Raw genomic sequence first — 24,852 nt, forward strand, 5'->3', positions numbered from 1 at the left:
TGGCGGTTCAGTTCCCCTGTCTGGCGGTTCAATTCCCCTGTCTGGCGGTTCAGTTCCCCTGTCTGGCGGTTTAGTTTCCCTGTCTGGCAGTTCAGTTCTTCTGTCTGGCGGTTTAGTTCTCCTGTCTGGCGGTTCAGTTCCCCTGTCTGGCGGTTCAGTTCCCCTGTCTGGCGGTTTAGTTCCCCTGTCTGGTGGTTTAGTTCCCCTGTCTGGCGGTTTAGTTCCCCTGTCTGGCAGTTTAGTTCGTTAATCCCAGTCATGTATGGGGGACATGTGGAAGCAGCTTGCTGAGGCTGATAGGAGAATTATTGGGGTTTTAACCAGCTAAATAAATAATTATGTTTGTGTAAATTCCTCAAAAGGATTGGTAATAATGTTTTTTTTCTTCATGTCGGCTAAAAGATTTCAGGTGTGAAGAAAGGACTTCTAGCAAGCCTCCCTTATGTCCTTTAAAGAATAAATAAACTAATCCATAGGCGGGTTAAAACAGATGTTTGTGTCGGTGATTTGGTGGTGACAGCCATGATAATAAGTTAGCTCTCTCTGACTGTGTTTCTCTCCTAAATATTGTACCCCCCGCTTTCTCTTTCTGCCTCCTCTCATCCTCCCTTCTTCCCTCCACCCCCAGCGCTTCCATAATCCCTCTCACTTTATCACTGCAGACCTTCCCCCTACACCCACACAGTCTGCAACACACACACACGCAGCCACAATTTCCCAATAATACCACCGGTGGCGCACCTAAAACTGTGATCTACATAATGAGAAGGAAGAGACAGAGGTGAATACAGAAGCGGAGTGCAAAGACAACACGTCACAAGGAACTTTCATAGGGTCAGAGGGCTTTGAAAAAGTGTGCAAGGAGAGAGACAGGGACAGAGAAGAAGAAATGGAAAAAGAGAAGGGAAAGGAAAGGAGAGAAAAAGAGAAAGTGCGAGCGGAGGCATGGAAATTAAGGGAGCGTGTCAGCCCTAATGGGTTTGCTGTCTAATCCCCCCTGTGCTGCAGGAAACAACACAGGAAGTACACGTCATGGTCTCTGAAGTTGTCAATCACTGTTAACACGCACACACACGCGCACGCACACAACACACAGCACGATCACACACACACACACACACACACACAACACACAACACACAACCACACACACACACACACACACACACACACACCAACACAACACACACACACACACACACACACACACACACACCAACCACACCACACACACACACCAAGCAATGTCAATCATGCTTCAAAGCCGTCCCAACTTTAGGTAAACACACCAATGCACTGCATTCACTGATAAGGCACTTTGGGAGGGGGAAAGACTCGGTTTGCTTCCGCATGAGAAAAAAATTGTTTTTGTTTGCTGTGATTGAGTTTGTGCTCGGTTAAGCTTGAGCTTTGACTGGGTGGCAGAACAAACTGGATGTCCCACACTCAATGCATGGGCAGAGGAGAAAGGAGGAAAAGAGAGGAGAGGTGGAGCGAGAGAAGAAAGGACAACGGATCGATACAGCATGACTAGCTCTCGGTAACCAATAGTTTCCGCTCTAACTCAGCTTTAGTTATGTCTCTGCTCACCCCGCTGGGACCACCTTTTTCGTATGCATATCATCTCTTCTTTCTCTCTGTCATCACTTTCCTGACACACACACACACAACACACACACACACACACACACACACACACACACACACACACACACACACACACACACACACACACACACACACACACACACACACACACACACACACACACACACACACACACAGCAACAGCGACGACAAGCACACACACACACACACACAGTGGACACAGTCTCACCGTTATCGACTGCGAGGAAGGTGGCTTCGTAGATGTTGTTTTTGACGTAGATGGACTCTCTGTCCAGGGTTGCCGTGGTGACGATCTGACCATTGGTGGTGTTGATGGACAGCCACTCAGCTGGATCGGCCAGCTTAGAATACCTGGACAGACAGAGGGAGGAAACAAGTTCAAAGAAAGTACACATATTGTACTCACTCTTTATCTGCAATCGTGGAATTTGGCTTATATGAATGAATTGGGCTAAATTGAAATGTTTCTTACAGAAGAAATATGAAAATGCATAACAATGGTAGCAATTGAAAGGAAACAGTTTGGAGATTATGGGAAGATTATTAGACTAAAACGTCTAACCTTTTGATACAGAGTAGAGGTCGACCGAGGTGGCCGATTAATTGGGGCCGATTTCAAGTTTTTATAACAATCGGAAATCGGCATTTTTGGACGCCGATTATGTCTGATTACATTGCATTTCACAAGGAAACTGCGTGGCAGGCTGACTCCCTGTTACGCGAGTGCAGCAAGGAGCCAAGTTAAGATGCTAGCTAGCATTAAACTTATCTTATAAAAAACAATCAATCTTAACATAATCACTAGTTAATTACACATGGTTGATGATATTACTAGGTTAACTAGCTTGTCCTGCGTTGCATATAATCAATGCGGTGCCTGTTAATTTATCATAGAATCACAGCCTACTTCGCCAAACGGGGGATAATTTAACAAAAGCACATTTGCTAAAAAAGCACAATTGTTGCACAATTGTACGTAATCATATTATTATTTTTTTAAACCTGCATATTTAGTAAAAATAAATGCATGTTAGCAGGCAATAATAACTAGGGAAAGTGTGTCACTTCTCTTGTGTTCATTGCACGCAGAGTCAGGGCATATGCAGCATTTTCGACCGCCTRGCTCGTTGTGAACTAATTTGCAAGAATTTWACATAATTATGACATAACATTGAAGGTTGTGCAATGTAACAGCAATATTTAGACTTAGGGTTGCCACCCGTTCGATAAAATACGGAATGGTTCTGTATTTCACTGAAATAATAAATGTTTTGTTTTCAAAATGATAGTTTCCGGATTTGACCATATTAATGACAAAAGGCTTGTATTTCTGTGTTTATTATATTATAATTAAGTCTACGATTTGATATTTGATTGAGCGGTGGTAGGCAGCAGCCGGCTCGTAAGCTTTCATTCAAACTTTACTGCGTTTGCCAGCAGCTCTTAGCAATGCTTGAAACAGCGCAGTATATGACTTCAAGCCTATCAACTCCTGAGATTGGGCTGGCAATACTAAAGTGCCTATTAGAACATCCAATAGTCAAAGGTATATGAAATGCAAATGGTATATAGAGAAATAGTCAACGCATCATAATTCCTATAATAACTACAACCTAAAACTTCTTAATTGGGAATATTGAACCACCAGCTTTCATATGTTCTGAGCAATGAACTTAAATGTTAGCTTTTTTACATGGCACATATTGCACTTTTACTTTCTTCTCCAACACTGTTTTTGAATTATTTAAACCAAATTGAGCATGTGTCATTATTTATTTGAGACTAAATAGATTTTATGTATTATATTCAGTGAAAATAAAAGTGTTCATTGTTCATTCAGTATTGTTGTAATTGTCATTATTACAAATATATGTGTGTATATATATATATACACTGCTCAAAAAAATAAAGGGAACACTTAAACAACACAATGTAACTCCAAGTCAATCACACTTCTGTGAAATCAAACTGTCCACTTAGGAAGCAACACTGATTGACAATAAATTTCACATGCTGTTGTGCAAATGGAATAGACAAAAGGTGGAAATTATAGGCAATTAGCAAGACACCCCCAATAAAGGAGTGGTTCTGCAGGTGGTGACCACAGACCACTTCTCAGTTCCTATGCTTCCTGGCTGATGTTTTGGTCACTTTTGAATGCTGGCGGTGCTTTCACTCTAGTGGTAGCATGAGACGGAGTCTACAACCCACACAAGTGGCTCAGGTAGTGCAGCTCATCCAGGATGGCACATCAATGCGAGCTGTGGCAAGAAGGTTTGCTGTGTCTGTCAGCGTAGTGTCCAGAGCATGGAGGCGCTACCAGGAGACAGGCCAGTACATCAGGAGACGTGGAGGAGGCCGTAGGAGGGCAACAACCCAGCAGCAGGACCGCTACCTCCGCCTTTGTGCAAGGAGGTGCACTGCCAGAGCCCTGCAAAATGACCTCCAGCAGGCCACAAATGTGCATGTGCAAGAACACAGTGGCCTCCATCATTCTTAAAAGGAAGAAGTTTGGAACCACCAAGACCCTTCCTAAATCTGGCCGCCCGGCCAAACTGAGCAATCGGTGGAGAAGGGCCTTGATCAGGGAGGACCAAGAACCTGATGGTCACTAAGACAGAGCTCCAAAGTTCCTCTGTGGAGATGGGAGAACCATCCAGAAGGACAACCATCTCTGCAGCACTCCACCAATCAGGCCTTTATGGTAGAGTGGCCAGACGGAAGCCACTCCTCAGTAAAAGGCACATGATAGCCCGCTTGGAGTTTGCCAAAAGGCACCTAAAGGACTCTCAGACCATGAGAAACAAGATTCTCTGGTCTGATGAAACCAAGATTGAACTCTTTGGCCTGAATGCCAAGCCACATCTGGAGGAAATCTGGTACCATCCCTTTGGTGAAGCATGGTGGTGGGGATGTTTTTCAGCGGCAGGGACTGGGAGACTAGTCAGAATCTAGGGGAAGATGAACGGCGCAAAGTACAGAGAGATCCTTGATGAGCTCAGTACCGCTCAGTACCTCATTACCTAAAAAAACAAAACAATTTAAACCAATAAGGCTGTAACGTAACAAATTGTGGAAAAAGTCAAGGGTTCTGAAAACTTTCCGAATGCACTGTATAGCATGTTACTATACAGCCACAACGTTCCAATATAGACATTTATCAGTGCCCAAATCTGCCATTTTCAACTCGTATACGAGTACGAGTGTAAAGGACTACCACAGATATAGAATACATCAATGGAATGGACATCATTTTAAAATGTGATGTTCAGTTGTATGCTAGTTACACACACACAGTTTAATCCTTCATGGACATCTTGTCCACAGGCTGCAGACAATTTCACACGTCCCTGTATGTGTGTGTGTGGATAGGGGAGAAGCTGAAGACATTATTCTATTCCAAGATAGGAGGGAGAAGAAAACAGATATGATCTCAAGGATTTACCCACAATCCCTGTCTGGGACCCACCCTCTCTCCACTCAACCCCTTCAATCTCACCTCATCTCACCATGTCTTCATATTCACACATTCCTTCATCCTGTCATCCCCCTGTGTCTCTGTATTCATCTCATAAATCCTTTTCTCATCTGCTCTCAGTGTCCACCACCTTCCACTCCACCATATTTCATCCACTGTATCTGTGGCCATAGTAAAAATTCTCTATGGAATGTCCTTGTTCTCTACATCGGTGTATATGCACTGATGTAGAGAACACATTCACAGCTGCAAACAGGCTTCAGTGCCTAATACCCATACCCTCCCACGCAGGCTCTTCCACCATGTATACTGTGTTCCTGTAGGCTTGCCCTGCACTACAGTAAAGTGGGCTAGAGAGCAGGCCTAGCTGTAGGGAGGGAGGGAGTAATCTCCTCTCCCCTTCAGAGAAGGAGGGGGGTTTTCCCAGCAGGCTAGTGGGCTGTACACAGGGCTCTATACGGCCATGGGAACGGGATGAGAGAGGGCTGCCCGCCATGGTCAGCTGGGCTGGCAGCTACCTGCAGACTGGAACTGGCAGCCTGTGAAATCACCACAGGGGAGAGAGCATGGCCGGCACAGAGGGGGGCAAGGGGATATAAGAGAGAGGGAGGGGGGGGAGAAAGACAGTAGCTAACTTTATTAGGAAGTTGCTGAGGCTTAGGTGAGGTTAGCATGCTCTGACCGGTGGAAGCCCATGGACTCAGAGATAGAGAGAATATCCATCCGTGAGTGTGTGTGGAGGAAGGTGCAGGTTGTACTCTGGTTCTCCAGTGGAGGGCAGTCACGCCTGAGAAGGAGAGACTGGGGCGGCAGAGCAGGAGATAGAGAAATAAAGAGATAGAGAAAGGAGAGAGTAGCGGTGTGTGGGTAAAATCACTGAAGAAGCCAAACCAGTACAAAAAGTCATATTACAACCTGTTGTGATAATTGCATTGTTTGCTGTATAATCCATTCGTTCATATGCCACCATGATATACAATGAGGCCATGAGAACAAAAAGAAAACTTTCACACAGTGAAATAATAAATTCAACAACACATACTTTGTTTCATCACAAAACCGGAGAGCAACATCTGTCTGGTGAAGTCCATGTAACAAACAGTTATATGAGCTGCAGCATGATCAAGCACAGCATTCTGCCTGTGTGTGTGCGTGCGTGCGTGTGCAAAAAAAATGTTGACTCACCCTACTTGTAGACTAGTTGAATGCCAATGGCATCCTCCTATTTTTCATGTTGGCAAAACGGTATACGGCTTTGTCATACAGTACACTTTTAGTTGTTGTCATAGGCTACCTAGCCAAAATTCTTGCTAGCCTAACTTCCTTACATGGGCACAATGAACCAGCTAAGTTAGCTAGCTAGTTAACGTGAGCCTACTAGGCTACATCTAGGCTACATATTGAACTTCAATCGTCTCAGGCCAGTGCCACAACATATTCATGGTTAGATCAGAACCACCGTCATAATCATTGGCCTGTACAGACAATTAAGTGAAGTCCAATTCCCCATCTCCATCCATGGCTTAGGAAAGGGCCGATTTAGGAAGGCGTTTTGCTGCACCAGGACAGCCCACAGTTGAGCTCAGTTCATTGCGATTGGCTAATTATTTTATAATTTGTTTAATCAAGGGAGGCCAAATGTTGGCATCAATCAATCAAATGCTATGGTAGCAACATGTCATACTCTTTTGGTCCAGACAGCATCAGATACATGGGCTACACATACTTAGATAGAGGGGTAATGTTTCCCTCGCTCTGATGAATTCTCCGGTGAGATTCAGCCACTTGCGAATTGATGGAAAATTATGAAAACACAGAGAGACAAAAGCTAAATTATTTTGTAATTTAAATGTTTTTATTGGTCAAATATTTGGGGAAGCCTGGCTTCCTTTGGTGTCCTTGAACCAATACCACAGGGACCAAGTCACCATTATTTGAGTCACAAGCAAGTCTCATGTCACAAGATCCAGAGAACATTTTTTGCACGCACTACAGATGGCTATGCCGGTCTGCTAATACAGGACTAGTAACATCCGAGGCCAATAGAGATGGCTGCCTCACTTCGCGTTCTTAGGAAACTATGCAGTATTTCATTTTTTTATGTATTATTTCTTACACTGTTACCCCAGGAAATCGTAAGTCTTATTACATCGAGCCGGGAGGAACTATTGGATATTAGAGCAACGTCAACTTATTAACATTACAACCAGGAATACAACTTTCCCGAAGCGGATCCTCTGTTTGGTCCACCACTCAGGACAATGAATCGGATCCCAGCAGGCGACCCAAAACAACGGCGCCGTAGAAAGGGCAGACGGAGAAGTCTTCTGGTCAGGCTCCGTCGATGGGCACATCGCCAACCGCTGTTGAGTATACCACTAGCCAATGTCCAGTCTCTTGACAACAAGGTAGACGAAATCCGAGCAAGGGTTGCCTTCCAGAGAGACATCAGAGATTGTAACATTTTCTGTTTCACGGAAACATGGCTCACTGGAGATACGTTATCAGAGTCGGTACAGCCACCTGGTTTCTTCACGCATCGCGCCGACAGAAACWCCATCTCTCTGGTAAGAAGAAGGGCGGGGGTGTATGCCTTATGATTAACGAGTTGTGGTGTGATCATAACAACATACAGGAACTCAAGTCCATTTGTTCACCTGACCTAGAATTCCTTACAATCAAATGCCGACTGCATTATCTACCAAGATAATTCTCTTTGATTATAATCACAGTCGTGTACATCCCCCCCCCCCCAAGCAGACACCTCGACGGCCCTGAAAGAACTTCATTGGATTCTATGTAAACTGGAAACCACATATCCTGAGGATGCATTTATTGTAGTTGGGGATTTTAACAAGGCTAATCTGAAAACAAGGCTCCCTAAATCTTATTAGCATATCGAATGCACGACCCGGGCTGGAAAAATTCTGGATCATTGTTACTCTAACTTCCGCGATGCATACAAAGCCCTCCCTCGCCCTCCTTTTGGCAAATCTGACCACGACTCCATTTTGTTGCTCCCAGCCAATAGACAGGAAACGCCCGTGGTCAGATCTGTTCAACGCTGGTCCGACCAATCTGATTCCACGCTTCAAGATTGCTTCGATCACTTGGACTGGGATATGTTCCGGATAGCGTCGAACAACAACATTGATGCATACGCTGATTCGGTGAGCGAGTTTATTAGCAAGTGCATCGGTGATGTTGTACCCACAACGACAATTTAAACCTTCCCCAACCAGAAACCATGGATTGATGGCAGCATTCGCGCAAAACTGAAAGCGCGAACCACTGCTTTTAATCAGGGCAAGGCGACCGGAAACATGACAGAATACAAACAGTGAGCTATTCCCTCCGCAAGGCAATCAAACAAGCTAAGCGTCAGTATAGAGACAAAGTAGAGTCGCAACTCAACGGCTCAGACACGAGAGGTTTGTGGCAGGGTCTACAGTCAATCATGGACTACAAAAACAAAACCAGCCCCGTCGCGGACCCCGATGTCTTGCTCCCAGACAAACTGAAAAACTTCTTTGCTCGCTTTGGAGGACAATACAGAGCMACCGACACGGCCCGCTACCAAAACCTGCGGCCTCTCCTTCACCGCAGCCAACGTGAGTAAAACATTTAAACGTGTTAACCCTCGCAAGGCTGCCGGCCCAGATGGCATTCCTAGCCGCGTCCTCAGAGCATGCGCTGACCAGCTGGCTGGTGTGTTTACGGACATATTCAATCAATCCCTATTCCAGTCTGCTGTTCTCACATGCTTCAAGAGGGTTACCATTGTTCCTGTTCCCAAGAAAGCTAAGGTAACTGAGCTAAACGACTATAGCCCAGTAGCACTCACTTCCGTCATCATGAAGTGCTTTGAGAGACTATTCAAGGATCATATCACCTACACCCTACCTGATACCGTAGACCCACTTCGATTTGCTTACCGCTCCAATAGGTCAACAGACGACGCAATTGCAATCACACTGCACACTGCCCTAACCCATCTGGACTAGAGGAATACCTATGTAAGAATGCTGTTCATCGACTACAGCTCAGCATTTAACGCCATAGCACCCTCCAAACTCGTCATTAAGCTCGGAGTGTGGTGTCAGGAAAATAACCTCACACTCACACTCAACGTCAACAAAACAAAGGAGATGATTGTGGACTTCAGGAAACAGCAGAGGGAGCACCCCCCTATCTACATCGACGGGACAGTAATGGAGAAGGTGGAATGTTTTAAGTTCCTCGGCGTACACATCACGGACAAACTGAAATGGTCCACCCACACAGACAGAGTGGTGAAGAAGGCGCATCAGCGCCTCTTCAACCTCAGGAGGCTGAAGAAATTTGGCTTGTCACCAAAAATATTCACAAACTTTTACAGATGCACAATCGAGAGCATACTGTCGAGCTGTATCACCGCCTGGTATGGCAACTGCTCCGCCCACAATCGCAAGGCTCTCCAGAGGGTAGTGAGGTCTGCACAACGCATCACCGGGGGCAAACTACCTGCCCTCCAGGACACCTACACCACCCGATGTCACAGGAAGGCCAAAAAGATCATCAAGGACAACAACCACCCGAGCCACTGCCTGTTCACCCCACTATCATCCAGAAGGCGAGGTCAGTACAGGTGCATCAAAGCTGGGACCGAGAGACTGAAAAACAGCTTCTATCTCAAGGCCATCAGACTGTTAAACAGCCATCACTAACATTGAGTGGCTGCTGCCAACATGCTGACTCAAATCTCTAGCCACTTTAATAATTAAGAATTGGATGTAATAAATGTATCACTTGTCACTTTAAACAATGCCACTTCATATGATGTTTACATACCCTACATTACTCATTTTTATTTCACCTTTATTTAACCAGGTAAGCTAGTTGAGAACAAGTTCTCATTTACAACTGCGACTCATCTCATATGTATATACTGTACTCTATACCATCTACTGCATCTTGCATATGCCGTTCGGCCATCGCTCATCCATATATTTATATGTACATATTCTTATTCATTCCTTTACACTTGTGTGTATAAGGTAGTTGTTGTGAAATTGTTAGATTAGTGTTAGATATTACTGCATGGTCCTAGAAGCACAAGCATTTCGCTACACTCGCATTAACATCGCTAACCATGTGTATGTGACCAATAACATTTGATTTGATTAGATTTAAAGACCCAGTACTAATAAAAACATTTTCATTCAGATTTTTAAGGGGGTGCTGCAGCACCGTCAGTACCCCTACTTCCAGTGGCTATGCGCACAAGGCTAACACGTACAATCGCTGTGCAAATGTAGCTGGTCATTACAGCCATAAATGGTGATGCATTTCCAAAATGCAAGACACAGAAATAAACTGCGTCTTACACCCTGCATTTTGAGCTGAAAGTCATTCATGTTAGAAGTCAATATCAACTAGGGATACTGATATCATGGAAAGCATGATCTGTCTGTAGCCTTTTTCTTACTMAAAAATGTCTGTATTCGCCAGAATATGTTACATCGTCATGCCATAAGTATTTGAGGTATTGGAGTGCAATGTTACATATATCTTTAGACATACTGTTTAACCAGTACCACCACTGAGGTACATAATTATAACCACCCAAACTATGTCTATCTCAAATCTGAAAATGATCAATGCAATCACCAGGTAGCCTATTGTTGTGGCAAATAATCGTCAGTAGCAGATTTCTAAACAGTACTTTATATTTACTTTATAAATAGGCCTACTTTATATGTACTTTATAGGGTACTTTATAAGAAGGTAGGCTACTCTGTTTTTGCCAGACAAAACCGGAGAAAATTAACTAAACAAGTGCTTTCTGGTGACTAATCTGGATGTGTGCGCCCGCCTTTGCGTGATAAAGCTGATGACTGGTCAAGAAGGGAAACTTTTTGGTTCTGAAGCACAAATTACATATTTTTTAAACAAGAATATGGTGCAATGCTGTATGCCTATGGTARTGACCAGATCAAATAAGCAAAGATATAAATATGTGCCTAGACACAATCCTGTCTACGGACAATTCCTTCGACCTCATGGCTTGGTTTTTGCAGTGACATGCACTGTCAACTGTGGGACCTTATATAGACAGGTGTGCCTTTTCATGTCCAATCAATTGATTTTACCACAGGTGGACTCCAATCAAGTTGTAGAAACAAGGATGATCAATGGAAACAGGAAGCAGCTGAGCTCTATTTCGAGTCTCAAAACAAAGGGTCTGAATACTAATATAAAAATTATACATTTGCAAAGAAACCTTTAAATTTATTTAAAGGTTTTTGCRTTCTCATTTTGGGATATTGTGTGTAGTAGGAAAAAAATTGAGGAAAAAAATTGTTTAATCAATTTTAGAATAAGGCTGTAACGTAACAAAATGTGGAAAAAGTCAAAGGGTCTGAATACTTTCCGAATGGGCCTGATCGATCGCTAAAGGTGCAGGCTGCGCGAGGACGTCCGTCGGGAGTTGGTCTGCAGAGACACCACCTTCACATTGTACCAGCTGATGGACCTGTCCATCCAGCTGGACAACCTGCTGACTGCGCGCGGATGTCCGGATCGGGGCCTGTCAGTTCCATCCCCCAGCACCTCCGCTCCGACACCCATGGAGCTGGGAGGTGCTGCATTTAGGGCGACCGGAGGAGGGGCCATTCCCTGCACCATCTGTGGCCGCAGAGGTCACACTGCTTGTCGGTGCTGGAGGGGTCCCTCAGGCAGCCGAGGCAGCAGGCAGGGCACTGTCGTGTCACCCCAGGTGGGTCGGCACCAGGCTCACCCAGAGCCCCCTGTTGCTCACATGTATGTGTTTGTTTCATTTCCTGAGTTTTCCCCGCATTCCCAGCATAAGGCACTAGTAGATTCAGGCGCAGCTGGGAATTTTATTGATCGTTCATTTGCTCGTAGTTTAGGGATTCCCCTTGTTCCTGTGGATATGCCTTTCGTTGTGCACGCCCTAGATAGTCGACCATTAGGGTCAGGGCTGATTAGGGAGGCCACCGCTCCACTTGACATGGTTACGCAGGAGGGTCATGAGGAGAGAATCAGTCTCTTCCTTATTGATTCTCCTGCGTGTCCCGTGATGCTGGGCTTACCCTGGTTGGCCTGTCATTACCCCACTATTTCGTGGCAACAGAGGGCTCTCAAGGGGTGGTCATGAGAGTGCTCAGGGAGGTGTGTGGGGGTTTCCATCGGTGAGACTACGGTGGAGAGTCCAGACCAGAATATGCCGATTTGGCTCTCGCCTTCTGTAAGAAGAGGGCGACTAAATTACCACCTCATCGACGGGGGGATTGTGCGATAAATCTCCTGGTAGACGGAGCACTTCCCAGGAGTTACGTGTATCCTCTGTCACAGGAGGAGACGGTGGCTATGGAAACATATGTCTCTGAATCCCTKGGGCAGGGATACATTCGGCCCTCCACTTCACCTGCCTCCTGGAGATTATTTTTTGTGAAGAAGAAGGATGGGGGTCTGTGCCCGTGTATTGACTATTGAGGGATCAATCAGATCACTGTGAGGTATAGCTAACCGCTGCCTCTCATCGACAGTGCGATCGAGTCAATACACGGGGCGCGCTTCTTCACAAAGTTGGATCTCAGGAGCGCTTACAATCTGGTGCGTATCCGGGAGGAGGACAAGTGGAAGACGGCATTTAGTACCATCTCAGGGCAGTATGAGTACCTCGTCATGCCGTACGGGTTGATGAATGCCCCTTCAGTTTTCCAGGCCTTTGTTGCCGAAATTTTCCGGGACCTGCATGGGCAGGGTGTAGTGGTGTATATTGATGACATTCTGATATACTCCGCTACACGCGCCGGGCATGTGTCCCTGATGCACAGGGGTTTGTTCGACTGTTGGAGCATGACCTGTACGTCAAGGCAGAGAAATGTCTGTTCTTCCAACAGTCCGTCTCTTTCCTAGGGTACCGCATTTCCACGTCAGGGGTGGAGATGGAGAGTGTCTGCATTTCAGCCGTGCGTAATTGGCCGACTCCCACCATGGTAAAGGAAGTGCAGCGGTTTCTGGGGTTTGCCAACTTCTACCGGCGGTTTATCCGGGGTTTTGGTCAGGTAGCAGCTTCCATTACCTCACTGCTGAAGGAAGGACCGGTGCAGCTGCATTGGTCGGCTGAGGCGGACAGGGCTTTTGGTCACCTGAAGGCTCTGTTTACCTCGGCTCCTGTGCTGGCTCATCCGGATCCCTCTTTGGCGTTCATAGTTGAGGTGAACGCGTCCGAGGGTGGGATAGGAGCCGTGCTCTCTCAGCGCTCGGGCACGCCACCAAAGCTTCGCCCCTGTGCCTTCTTTTCGAAGAAGCTCAGCCCGGCGGAGCGAAACTATGATGTGGGGGACCGGGAGCTGTTGGCTGTTGTCAAGGCTCTGAAGGCGTGGAGACATTGGCTTGAGGGGGCTAAACACCCTTTTCTCATCTGGACTGACCACCGCAATCTGGAATACATCCGGGCGGCGAGGAGACTGAACCCTCGCCAGGCAAGGTGGGCTATGTTCTTTACCCGTTTTGTTTTCACCCTCTCCTACAGACCAGGTTCCCAGAACGCTAAGGCAGACGCACTATCCCGGATGTATGACACAGCGGAGCGGTCCATGGATCATACTCCCATACTTCCGGCCTCTTGCCTGGTGGCACCGGTGGTGTGGGAGCTGGATGCAGACATCGAGCGGGCGTTACGCACAGAGTCCACTCCCCCCCAGTGTCCAGCTGGGTGCCTGTACGTTCCGTCTGCTGTCCGTGACCGTTTGATCTATTGGGCCCATACGTCACCCTCCTCTGGTCATCCTGGCATCGGGCGGACGGTGCGTTGCCTTAGTCGGAAGTACTGGTGGCCCACCTTGGCCAAGGACGTGAGGGTTTATGTTACCTCCTGCTCGGTGTGCGCCCAGTGCAAGGCTCCCAGGCACCTGCCCAGAGGGAAATTACAACCMCTACCCGTTCCACAACGGCCGTGGTCGCACCTGTCGGTGGMCTTCCTGACGGATCTTCCTCCCTCACAGGGCAACACCATGATCCTGGTCGTTGTGGATCGGTCCTGCCGTCTCCTCCCTTTGCCCGTTCTCCCTACAGCCCTACAGACTGCAGAGGCCCTGTTCACTCATGTCTTCCGGCACTACGGGGTGCCTGAGGACATAGTCTCTGATCGAGGTCCCCAGTTCACGTCCAGGGTCTGGAGAGCGTTCATGGAACGTCTGGGGGTCTCAGTCAGTCTTACCTCAGGTTTTCACCCCGAGAGTAACGGGCAGGTAGAGAGAGTCAACCAGGATGTGGGTAGGCTTCTGCGGTCATATTGCCAGGACCGCCTGGGGGAGTGGGCGTCGTTCATCCCCTGGGCAGAGATGGCCCAAAACTCACTCCGCCACTCCTCCACTAACCTCTTTCCTTTCCAGTGCGTTCTGGGTTATCAGCTGGTTCTGGCACCGTGGCATCAGAGCAAGATCGAAGCTCCTGCGGTGGACGAATGGTTCAAGCGCTCGGAGGAGACCTGGGACGCTGCCCATGTGCACCTACAACGGGCCGTGAGGCGGCAAAAAGAGGGCGCTGACCGCCACCGCAGCGAGGCTGGGTCTGGCTCTCGACCAGAAACCTGCACCTCCGCAGGCCCTGCCGGAAGCTGGGTTCGCGGTTTGTGGGGCCATTTAAAGTCCTGAGGAGACTGTACGAGCTATGTTACAGGTTGCAACTTCCCCCAGATTATCGTATTAATCCCTCGTTCCATGTGTCTCTCCTCAGTCCGGTGGTGGCTGGTCCACTCCAGGAAGCTAAGATGCGGGAGGTTCCTCCGCCCCCTCTGGACATCGAGGGGGCCCCGGCGTATGCTGTTCGAACTATCCTGGACTCGAGGCGTCGGGCGAGGGGCCGTCAGTACCTCGTGGAGTGGGAGGGGTTCGGTCCGGAGGAGAGATGCTGGGTGCCGGTGGAGGACGTCCTAGACCCTTCGTTGTTGTGGGATTTCCACCGTCTCCATCCGGATCGCCCTGCACCTCGTCCTCCGGGTCGTACCCGATGTCGGTGTCGGCGCGCTGCTGGAGCTGCGCATCAAGGGGGGGTACTGTCACGACTTCCTCTCCTTGTTCGGGCGGCGTTCGGCGGTCGACGTCACTGGCTTTCTAGCTACCGCCGATCCACTTTTCATTTGTTTTGTCTTTGTTTCACACACCTGTTTTCAATCCCACAATCACCTGTTCATTATTTAACCCTCTGTTCCCCTCATAGTTTTTGTGAGTGATTGTTTATTTTGTATTTTCGGTCTGTAACGGTGTACGTGGATTTGTTACTTTGTATATTTTACCTTTTGAGTAAAGTATGTTTGATTACTCATATCTGCTGTCCTACGCCTGACTCTCAACACCAGCTACACCTAGGGCCATTACATTAGCTGAGAATGAATCAAGGATTCTAATATTTTATCTAGGCAAAAAAGTTTAGAAATAGGTTGATAATTGTTTAGGTCACAAGGGTCACCACTTTTGTGAAGGGGGAGTACATGGGCCGCCTTCCAAACCAGCAAAAACWGTTTCTATCTCAAGGCCATTAGATTGTTAAATTATGTTAAATAGCCATCACTAGCACTTTAGAGGCTGCTGCCCTATATAAACTCAGCAAAAAAATGAAACGTCATCTCACTGTCAACTGTGTTGATTTTCAGCAATGTGTAAATGTGTAAATGTGTAAATATTTGTATGAGCATAACAAGATTCAACAACTGAGACATAAACTGAAAAAGTTCCACAGACATGTGACAAACAGAAATTGAATAATGTTTCCCTGAACAAAGGGGGTGTCTGTTTTGACCACCAGCTGCATTAAGTACTGCAGTGCATCTCCTCCTCATAGACTGCACCAGATTTGACAGTTCTTGCTGTGAAATGTTACCCCACTCTTCCACCAAGGCACCTGCAAGGTCCAGGACATTTATGGGGGGGAATGGCCCTAGCCCTCACCCTCTGATCCAACAGGTCTCAGACGTGCTCAATGGGATTGAGATCCAGGTTCTTCGCTGGCCACGGCAGAACACTGACAGTCCTGTCTTGCAGGAAATCACACACAGAATGAATAGTATGGCTGGTGACATTGTCATGCTGGAGGGTCATGTCAGGATGAGCCTGCAGGAAGGATACCACATGAGGGAGGAGGATGTCTTCCCTGTAAAGCACAGCGTTGAGATTGTCTGCAATGAGAACAAGCTCAGTCTGATGATGCTGTGACGCACCGCCCCAGACCATGACGGACCCTCCACCTCCAAATCGATCCCGCTCCAGAGTACAGGCCTCGGTGTAACGCTCATTCCTTCGACGATAAACGCAAATCCGACCATCACCCCTGGTGAGACAAAACCGCGACTCGTCAGTGAAGAGCATTTTTTGCCAGTCCTGTTTGGTCCAGCGACGGTGGGTTTGTGCCCATAGGCGACATTGTTGCCGGAAATGTCTGGTGAGGCCTACAAGCCCTCAGTCCAGCCTCTCTCATCCTATTGCGGACAGTGAGCACTGATGGAGGGATTGTGCGTTCCTGGTGTAACTCGGGCCATTGTTGTTGCCATCCTGGACCTATCCCGCAGGTGTGATGTTCGGATGTACCGATCCTGTGCAGGTGTTGTTACACGTGGTCTGCCACTGTGAGGACAATCAGCTGTCCGTTCTGTCTCCCTGTAGCGCTGTCTTAGGTGTCTCACAGTATGGACATTGCAATTTATTGCCCTGGCCACATCTGCAGTCCTCATGCCTCCTTGCAGCATGCCTAAGGCATGTTCACGCAGATGAGCAGGGACTCTGGGCATCTTTCTTTTGGTGTTTTTCACAGTCAGTAGAAAGGCCTCTTTAGTGTCCTAAGTTTTCATAACTGTGACCTTAATTGCCTACCTTCTGTAAGCTGTTAGTGTCTTAACGACCGTTCCACAGGTGCACGTTCATGAATTGTTTATGGTTCATTGAACAAGCATAGGAACCAGTATTTATACCCTTTACAATGAAGATCTGTGAAGTTATTTGGATTTTTATGAATTATCTTTGAAGGACAGGGTCCTGAAAAAGGGACGTTTCTTTTTTTGCTGAGTTTACGTAGACTTGGAATTACTGGCCACTTTAATAACGTTTACATATTTTGCATTACTCATCTCATATGTATATACTGTATTCTATCCTATTCTACTGTATCTAAGTCTATGCCGCTCTGACATTGCTCGTCCCAATATTTATATATTCTTAATTCCATTCCTTTAGATGTGTGTATTGTGTTGAAATTGTTAGATATTACTGTTAGATATTACTGCACTGTTAGAGCTAGAAACACAAGCATTTCACTACACCCACAATAACATCTTCTAAACACAGGTATGTGACAAATAAAATTTGATTTGATTTTCAAATTAAAACAAAGATTCACTAGATGTTGACGTGTTAACCATCGAGTCAGCTAGAGGCTGTCAATTGACTGTTCAGGGTCAATTAAACCACWGTTTCTCTAAAATGAAAAGCCTGCTGATAAAAAATTATGATTTAAAGCATCACTTTTCCCCTTCTTCTCAGTTAAGATGCCAGAGTCAGACAGAACTTGTTTAGGCAGGGAAGAAGAGGAATCTGTACGCTTTAGTGCATTTACTCTTTTACAAAATGTAGAAGAATCAATAGTCAGAGTCAGAGATGGAGCTTAAAAAGTAGCTTGATTTAGCTTTCTTAATCGAGATAGTACATATGATTCTCAATTGTCAGAAAAATTGCCAGTCCACTACAGAGTCCGTTTTCCTTGCTTTGGCCCAGGCCTGATTTCTCATCTGAATGAGCTCAGACAGCTCAGAAGAAAACCAAGGGTTAGATCTGTCTTTCACCCTGAATTGTTTAAAAGGGGTGTGTTTATCTGCCAGATAAATAAATAGGGGAACCATTTTCTAGARCCAACTCAGGGTCAGGAATACAGCAGACAGTGAATAAATCAGAGTAGAACCTTTGAGAACCTCTTCAAAAACCTTTGAGGGGAGAACTTTTAAAAATGTATCTTAATTAAACATGGATTAGTATTTTGCRGTTTTGTATCATTAATTCATAGTATAGGACAATGATCACTGAGATTATATGCAAATACTCCACTTGACAAACATTTATTGGGGTTATTAGTAAGAATGAAATCAATCAACAAGGAGTTAAAAGGGTTTTTCACATTTAGCCATGTGGGTTTTGAGATCAACTGAGTCAGAATAAAATCAATTCTGCTATTTTGCACACCAGTATTTCTACTTGCACATCCTTATCTGCACAGTGTTAATTTCTAAATTGTAATTACTTCACCACTATGGCCTATTTATTGCATTACCTCCTTACTTAATTTGCACACACTGTATACAGATTTTTCTAATGTGTTATTGACTGTACGTTTGTTTATCCCATGTGTAACTCTGTGTTGTTGTTTTTGTCGCACTGCTTTGCTTTATCTTGGCCAGGTCGCAGTTGTAAATGAGAACTTGTTCTCAACTGGCCTACCTGGTTAAATAACGGGTGAAATAAAAAATAAATAAAAATCCATATACTTTTAAATTGATCTGAGGCCGGGGATGGCCAATCCAGATTCAAATCGCCTAAAATGACCAACTCCGAGGACAGAAAAGGTGTTAAAAACGCAGATATAGCGCCTACAGCATCTGCCTTGGCAGCAACAAATAAATGTGTATTCTGGTTTACGGACACATCGACAACCAGAGACACATCGACAACCAGAAGCTCAAATTTATTGCAAACAGAAAAATGTACAGATTGGGATACCATGAAATTAAAGTTGACATACAGCTGAAGTCGGAAGTTTACATACATCTAAGCCAAATACATTCAAACTCAGTTTTTCACAATTCCTGACATTTAATCCAAATAAAAATTCCCTGTCTTAGGTCAGTTGGGACCACCACTTTATTTTAAGAATGTGAAATGTCAGAATAATAGTAGAGATAATTATTTATTTCAGCTTTTATTTATTTCATCACATTCGCAGTGGGTCAGAAGTTCACATACACTCAATTAGTATTTGGTAGCATTGCCTTTAAATTGTTTCATTTGGGTCAAAGTTTTGTTTAGCCTTCCATAAGCTTCCCACAATAAGTTGGGTGAATGTTGTCCCATTCCTCCTGACAGAGCTGGTGTAACTGAGTCAGGTTTGTAGGCCTCCTTGCTCGCACACGCTTTTTCTGTTCTGCCCACAAATTTTCTATGGGATTGAGGTCAGAGCTTTGTGATGGCCACTGCAATACCTTGACTTTGTTGTCCTTAAGCCATTTTGCCACAACTTTGGAAGTATGTTTGGTGTCACGCCCTGACCATAGTTTGCTTTGTATGTTTTGTTTGGTCAGGGTGTGATCTGAGTGGGCATTCTATGGTGTATGTCTAGTTTGTCTATTTCTATGTGTTTGGCCTGATATGGTTCTGAATCAGAGGCAGGTGTTTGTCGTTGTCTCTGATTGGGAGTCATATTTAGGTAGCCTGTTTTGTCATTGTGGGTTGTGGGTGATTGTCTATGTTAGTTTTTGCGTCAGCACTATTATTCATTAGCTTCACGTTTGTCGTTTATTGTTTTGTATAGTTTCGTTAAGTGTTCTCTGTGTTTATTAAATTCAAGATGAACACTTACCACGCTGCATATTGGTCCTCCGATCCTTCAAACTTCTCCTCCTCAGATGAGGAGGACGACGAGCATGACATTTGGGGTCATTGTCCATTTGGAAGACCCATTTGCGACCAAGCTTTAACTTCCTGACTGATGTCTTGAGATGTTGCTTCAATATATCCACACAATTTTCCTTCTCATGATGCCATCTATTTTGTGAAGTGCACCAGTCCCTTCTGCAGCGAAGCACAACCACAACATGATGCTGCCACCTCCATGCTTCACGGTTTGGATGGTGTTCTTCGGCTTGCAAGCCTCCCCCTTTTTCCTCCAAACATAACGATGGTCATTATGGCCAAACAGTTCTATATTTGTTTCATCAGACCAGAGGACATTTTTCCAAAAAGTACGATTTTTGTCCCTATGTGCAGTTGCAAATCGTAGTCTGGCTTTTTTATGGCGGTTTTGGAGCAGTGGCTTCCTCCTTGCTGAGCGGCCTTTCAGGTTATGTCGATATAGGATTCGTTTTACTATGGATATTGATCTTTTTGTACCTGTTTCCTCCAGCATCTTCACAAGGTCCTTTGCTGTTGTTCTGGGATTGATTTGCACTTTTTGCACCAAAGTACATTAATCTCTAAGAGACAGAACATGTCTCGTTCCTGAGCGGTATGACGGATGCGGGGTCCCATGGTGTTTATACTTGCGTACTATTGTTAACGTGGTACCCTCAGGCATTTGGAAATTGCTCCCAAAGATGAACCAGACTTGTAGAGGTCTACAATTTTTTTTCAGAGGTCTTGGCTGATTTCTTTTGATTTTCCCATGATGTCAAGCAAAGAGGCACTGAGTTTGAAGGTAGGCCTTGAAATACATCCACAGCTACACCTCCAATTGACTCAAATGATGTCAATTAGCCTATCAGAAGCTTCTAAAGCCATAACATCATTTTTTGAATTTTACTAGTTGTTTAAAGGCACAGTCAACTTAGTGTATGTAAACTTCTGACCCACTGGAATTGTGATACAGTGAATTATAAGTGAAATAATCTGTCTGTAAACAATAGTTGAAAAAATTACTTGTGTCATGCTCAAAGTAGATGTCCTAACCGACTTGCCAAAACTATAGTTTGTTACAAGAAATTTGTGGAGTGGTTGAAAAACTAGTTTTAATGACTCAACCTAAGTGTATGTAAACTTCTGACTTCAACTGTATATAATACTAGATATTAGGAGCTCAGACTTTGAACATAGAATTTGGAATTTACCAACGGATCTCAGTCGCCCACCCTCCAACCTTTCCTGATCCACACATGATCACACACACACAACACACACACACACACACACACACACACACACACACACACACACACACACACACACACACACACACACACACACACACACACACACACACACACACACACACACACGCACACACACACACACACAGCAGCTGATGAACCATAAAATCATTGATTTTAATTGCTGATATTAAACACCTAAAACCATTATTTTATTTTTTAACCAGGTAGGCCAGTTGAGAAGCAAGTTCTCATTTACAACTGCGACCTGGCCAAGATAAAGCAAAGCAGTGCGACAAAAACAACACCACAGAGTTACACATAAACGTGCAGTCAATAACACAATAGAAAAATCTATGTACAGTGTGTGCAAATGTAGAAGAGTAGGTAAGGAGGTAAGGCAATAAATAGGTCATAGAGGCAAAATAATTATTAATTACAATAAATAATTGCTATTTACAGATTGGCTGTSTACAGGTACAGTGATCGGTAAGCTTCTCTGACAGCTGTTGCTTAAAGTTAGAGAGTGAGATATAAGACTCCAGCTTCAGTGATTTTTGCAATTCGTTCCAGTCATTGGCAGCAAAGAAMTGGAAGGAATGGCGGCCAAAGGAAGTGTTGGCTTTGGGGATGACCAGTGAAATATACCTGTTGGAGCTGCAGTTTGATTAGCTGGAGTCAGTTTTATGATTGAATTTATTTGGTTTTTATTGCTTCACTACTGTCTGGAACTTTAAGTCTGTGTTTGCTCTGGTGCTTTGAAAGACACAAAGAAGTAAAACATATATAAATTCTGCAATTTTAATAATACAATTCATACAATACCTTGATCAGTCTCTCTATGTATATCCAGGTTGGTGGTACTTGAAAGTGGGTGTGAGGAGTGAATAAGATCTAGTATGAAGTCTGGTGTGGTTAGTGATGCTAGTGGTAGAGGAAGCCTGTCCCTGAGAATCACAAATGTATGTCCTCCTAGCCTTCCTCCAGCCCATGCAGGGTAGTCTGGGTAATTATTTATGCATGTTTCTCAATCCCACACCTCGCCGCACTAGTTTGGCCCTGACAGGTGATGCTTGATTCCTCCCTCCCAGGCTCCCCCTCTACCCCCTCTCCATCCCCCAATCCCCTGGCCCCTGACCCCCCCTAGAACTCACTGCCTGCGACTGGTCTGAAGAAAAACTGCCAAGTAGAGCCTCCGTGTGTGGCAAAAGTTAGGAGATATCTAATCAATGGAAGATGGAATTAAAATGACGGAATTTAAAGTAGAAGGATAGGCTACAACGACCACGAGCCAACAGGTAGGTTGCTAATTAATATTCTAAATGGAGTTGTATTTGTAACTGTAGGATGAAAAAGCGAATGCACTGCAGCCTCAATTAGCCTAGCTAGCTAACGTTAGCTATCTTAACTAGCATCTCCCGGTTTGATGCAGTCAAGACAGGTACTATGTAATTATATTTTATGACAAATAACCTAGCTATGGCAGCTATTAGTCTACTAGAGCAAGACTTGGCTTGATTGTTTGCTGTCTCTCCTCTCTCCCTACTTCCTGCTCCCTGTGTCACTCACTCACAGTACGGCCCCTCCACCGCCTTCTAGAGCTGCACCTCTTTTCCCTCCTCTTGCACTTTATCACCTCCAATTAATAAAATAGCTTAAATAATGACTTTGCTGCTGCTTCACTCTGATCAGACCGGGTCTGGATTCAACCAGGTCTATACAGAACGGGTCTAGTTGTCCTTCGGTCTGTTCGGAACGGGTCTCTAAATTTTAAAAACATTTTTATGCATATCGGGTCCAGGTGGGAAAGCCCCATGTTTATTTTGGAACAGGTCCAACTTTTTGGACCCATGAAGATCTCTACTGTCAAGTTCTAGCCCTGAGCTCCTCTCTCAACTCTCCAAACCTCCCGAGCCCTTGCTTTTCCTTGACCTGTTCTCACGCTTCTTCCCTTCTATCTTGTTCGTTACCTTTCCCTTACTTATCAGCTCCCTTCCGCTTTCCTACACTCACCTCGTCCTTTTCAGCCATCTCCCTCAGTCACATAGAGATATCACGGATCTTTGACAAAATCTGCACATTGGCTAAAGAAGTGAGTTTCTGATCAAAAATGTCAAATGTTAATGAAAAACTACAGTAAATACTACAATATACTACAGTCTGCAAAAACACAACATTAATTACTAAAGTATAAACTACAGTTTTCTTTTACTAGATTATTTATACTATAGTTAACTGTAAATGCTACAGTATATACTACAGTAAAGTTCACAAAAACACTACAGTGAATATTTTTTTATGTGCGGGACTTCAGTACAGATGAAACCACATTGGAGGCTGAGGTGGACAAACTGTCCCACTAGTTTGTTAAGGCTCCAGGGTGAGAAAATGGCAAATCATGCTGGATGGGCAGCAGAATTGATTGGGTATCAGTGTGCATGTATGCGTCTTTGTATGTCTGTGTGTGAGAGAGAAAGAAAGAGAGAGGGGTTTGGAGAGCAAGAGGGAGTGAGAGAGAGAGAGTGAGTGTGTGTGTATGAATGTGTGTAGCAGACCGTGACAGAACATGGTGTGCCTCTGCTAGCCAAACTTATCTCCAAGATGTACTGCAAGCTGAAACTGGTGTACGGAAAAGGAAGGGGAGATCGAGAGAGAGGGAAAAGGAAGATGGGGAGAGAAAAAGCAAAGAGAGAGAGAAGGAGAGAGTGCTGCAGCAAGATACAGAGCCCAGCTGGTACACCCAATTTACTCTCATTTGCTGTGAAATTAACTGGCAAATTTGTTTCGATCTTTTCACAAGAGAGAGAGAGAGAGAGAGAGAGAGAGAGAGGAAAACGGAACACAAGGATGATTCTGGGCTTGGCGCTGGAGAGGGTGAACCAGCCATCCTTACACACTGGACACAGTCTCTGAGAGGAGGTACTCAGTATGTGTGGGTAATCAACATAATAATGTCATAGATCAGCTGACATTGAGGAAGTTAAGACACTGCAGTGCTTCACAGGCAGCCTTTAAAAAGCCAGGTGGTAATTTAAAGGTTGGTTTAGAGTCACAGCCAATAATGTGAGAACCCTGGAAACACTGCAGGTGTACAGTGCTGTGTCAGGCCTTTGGGATGGGGCCAGGTGCTGTCTTTGTTTGAATGTATGTGTGTGTCCCCTATCTATACCTTTAGAATACACATGGCTCTGATTACCCAGGGGTCTCTCTCTCTCTCTCTCTCTCTCTCTCTCTCTCTCTCTCTCTCTCTCTCTCTCGCAGCAGAGCAATCAGGTGCTGGACAGACACACACACCACTTAACACACTTACACACTTACAACCACCAACACACATCATACACACACACACACACACACACACACACACACATCTAGCACACACACACAACTCATCACTCACTCACTCACATCACTCACTCACTCACTCACTCACATCACTCACTCGACTCACTCACTCACTCACTCACTCACATCACGTCACTCTCTCACCACCTTCTCAGCCAGCAACCCTGACCACTTCTTTGTAAACAGATCATTAGGTAACAGTGGGGAACTATACAAACTGGTCCCTCTCTTTTAAGAATTCGTGTATAGCACAGTCACAGTTAAGAGCTCAGTTCCACCGTGTATATCAGGAGAGAGAGAGAGAGAGGAGAGAGAGAAAGAGAAGAAGAAAGGAGCAGAGGGAGAAGAAGGCGAGAAGAGAGAGACAGAGTCGAGAGAGAGAGAGGAGAGAGAGGAGAGTGAGAGAGAGAGAGAGCAGGAGAGAAGAGAGAGAGAGAGAAGAGAGAGAGAGAAGAGGTAGAGAGCATAGAGAAGAGAGGAGAGATGAGAGAGA

General features: G+C 45.2%; 1 protein-coding gene across 1 annotated transcript in view; it reads right to left on the reverse strand.

Annotated features, from left to right (window-relative positions):
• LOC111976870 (cadherin-4-like) overlaps positions 1-24,852 on the reverse strand; it is a 614,552-nt gene that overhangs the window by 25,615 nt on the left and 564,085 nt on the right. Inside the window, exons 12-13 of the mRNA XM_070447844.1 lie at positions 22,054-22,062; positions 1,838-1,980 (exon numbers count right to left, since the gene is read on the reverse strand). Coding sequence (XP_070303945.1) covers positions 1,838-1,980; positions 22,054-22,062 — 152 coding nt within the window. The remainder of the gene's footprint in view (positions 1-1,837; positions 1,981-22,053; positions 22,063-24,852) is intronic.

The sequence above is a fragment of the Salvelinus sp. IW2-2015 genome, linkage group LG17 (assembly GCF_002910315.2).
Source record: "Salvelinus sp. IW2-2015 linkage group LG17, ASM291031v2, whole genome shotgun sequence".
Classification (NCBI taxonomy): domain Eukaryota; kingdom Metazoa; phylum Chordata; class Actinopteri; order Salmoniformes; family Salmonidae; genus Salvelinus; species Salvelinus sp. IW2-2015.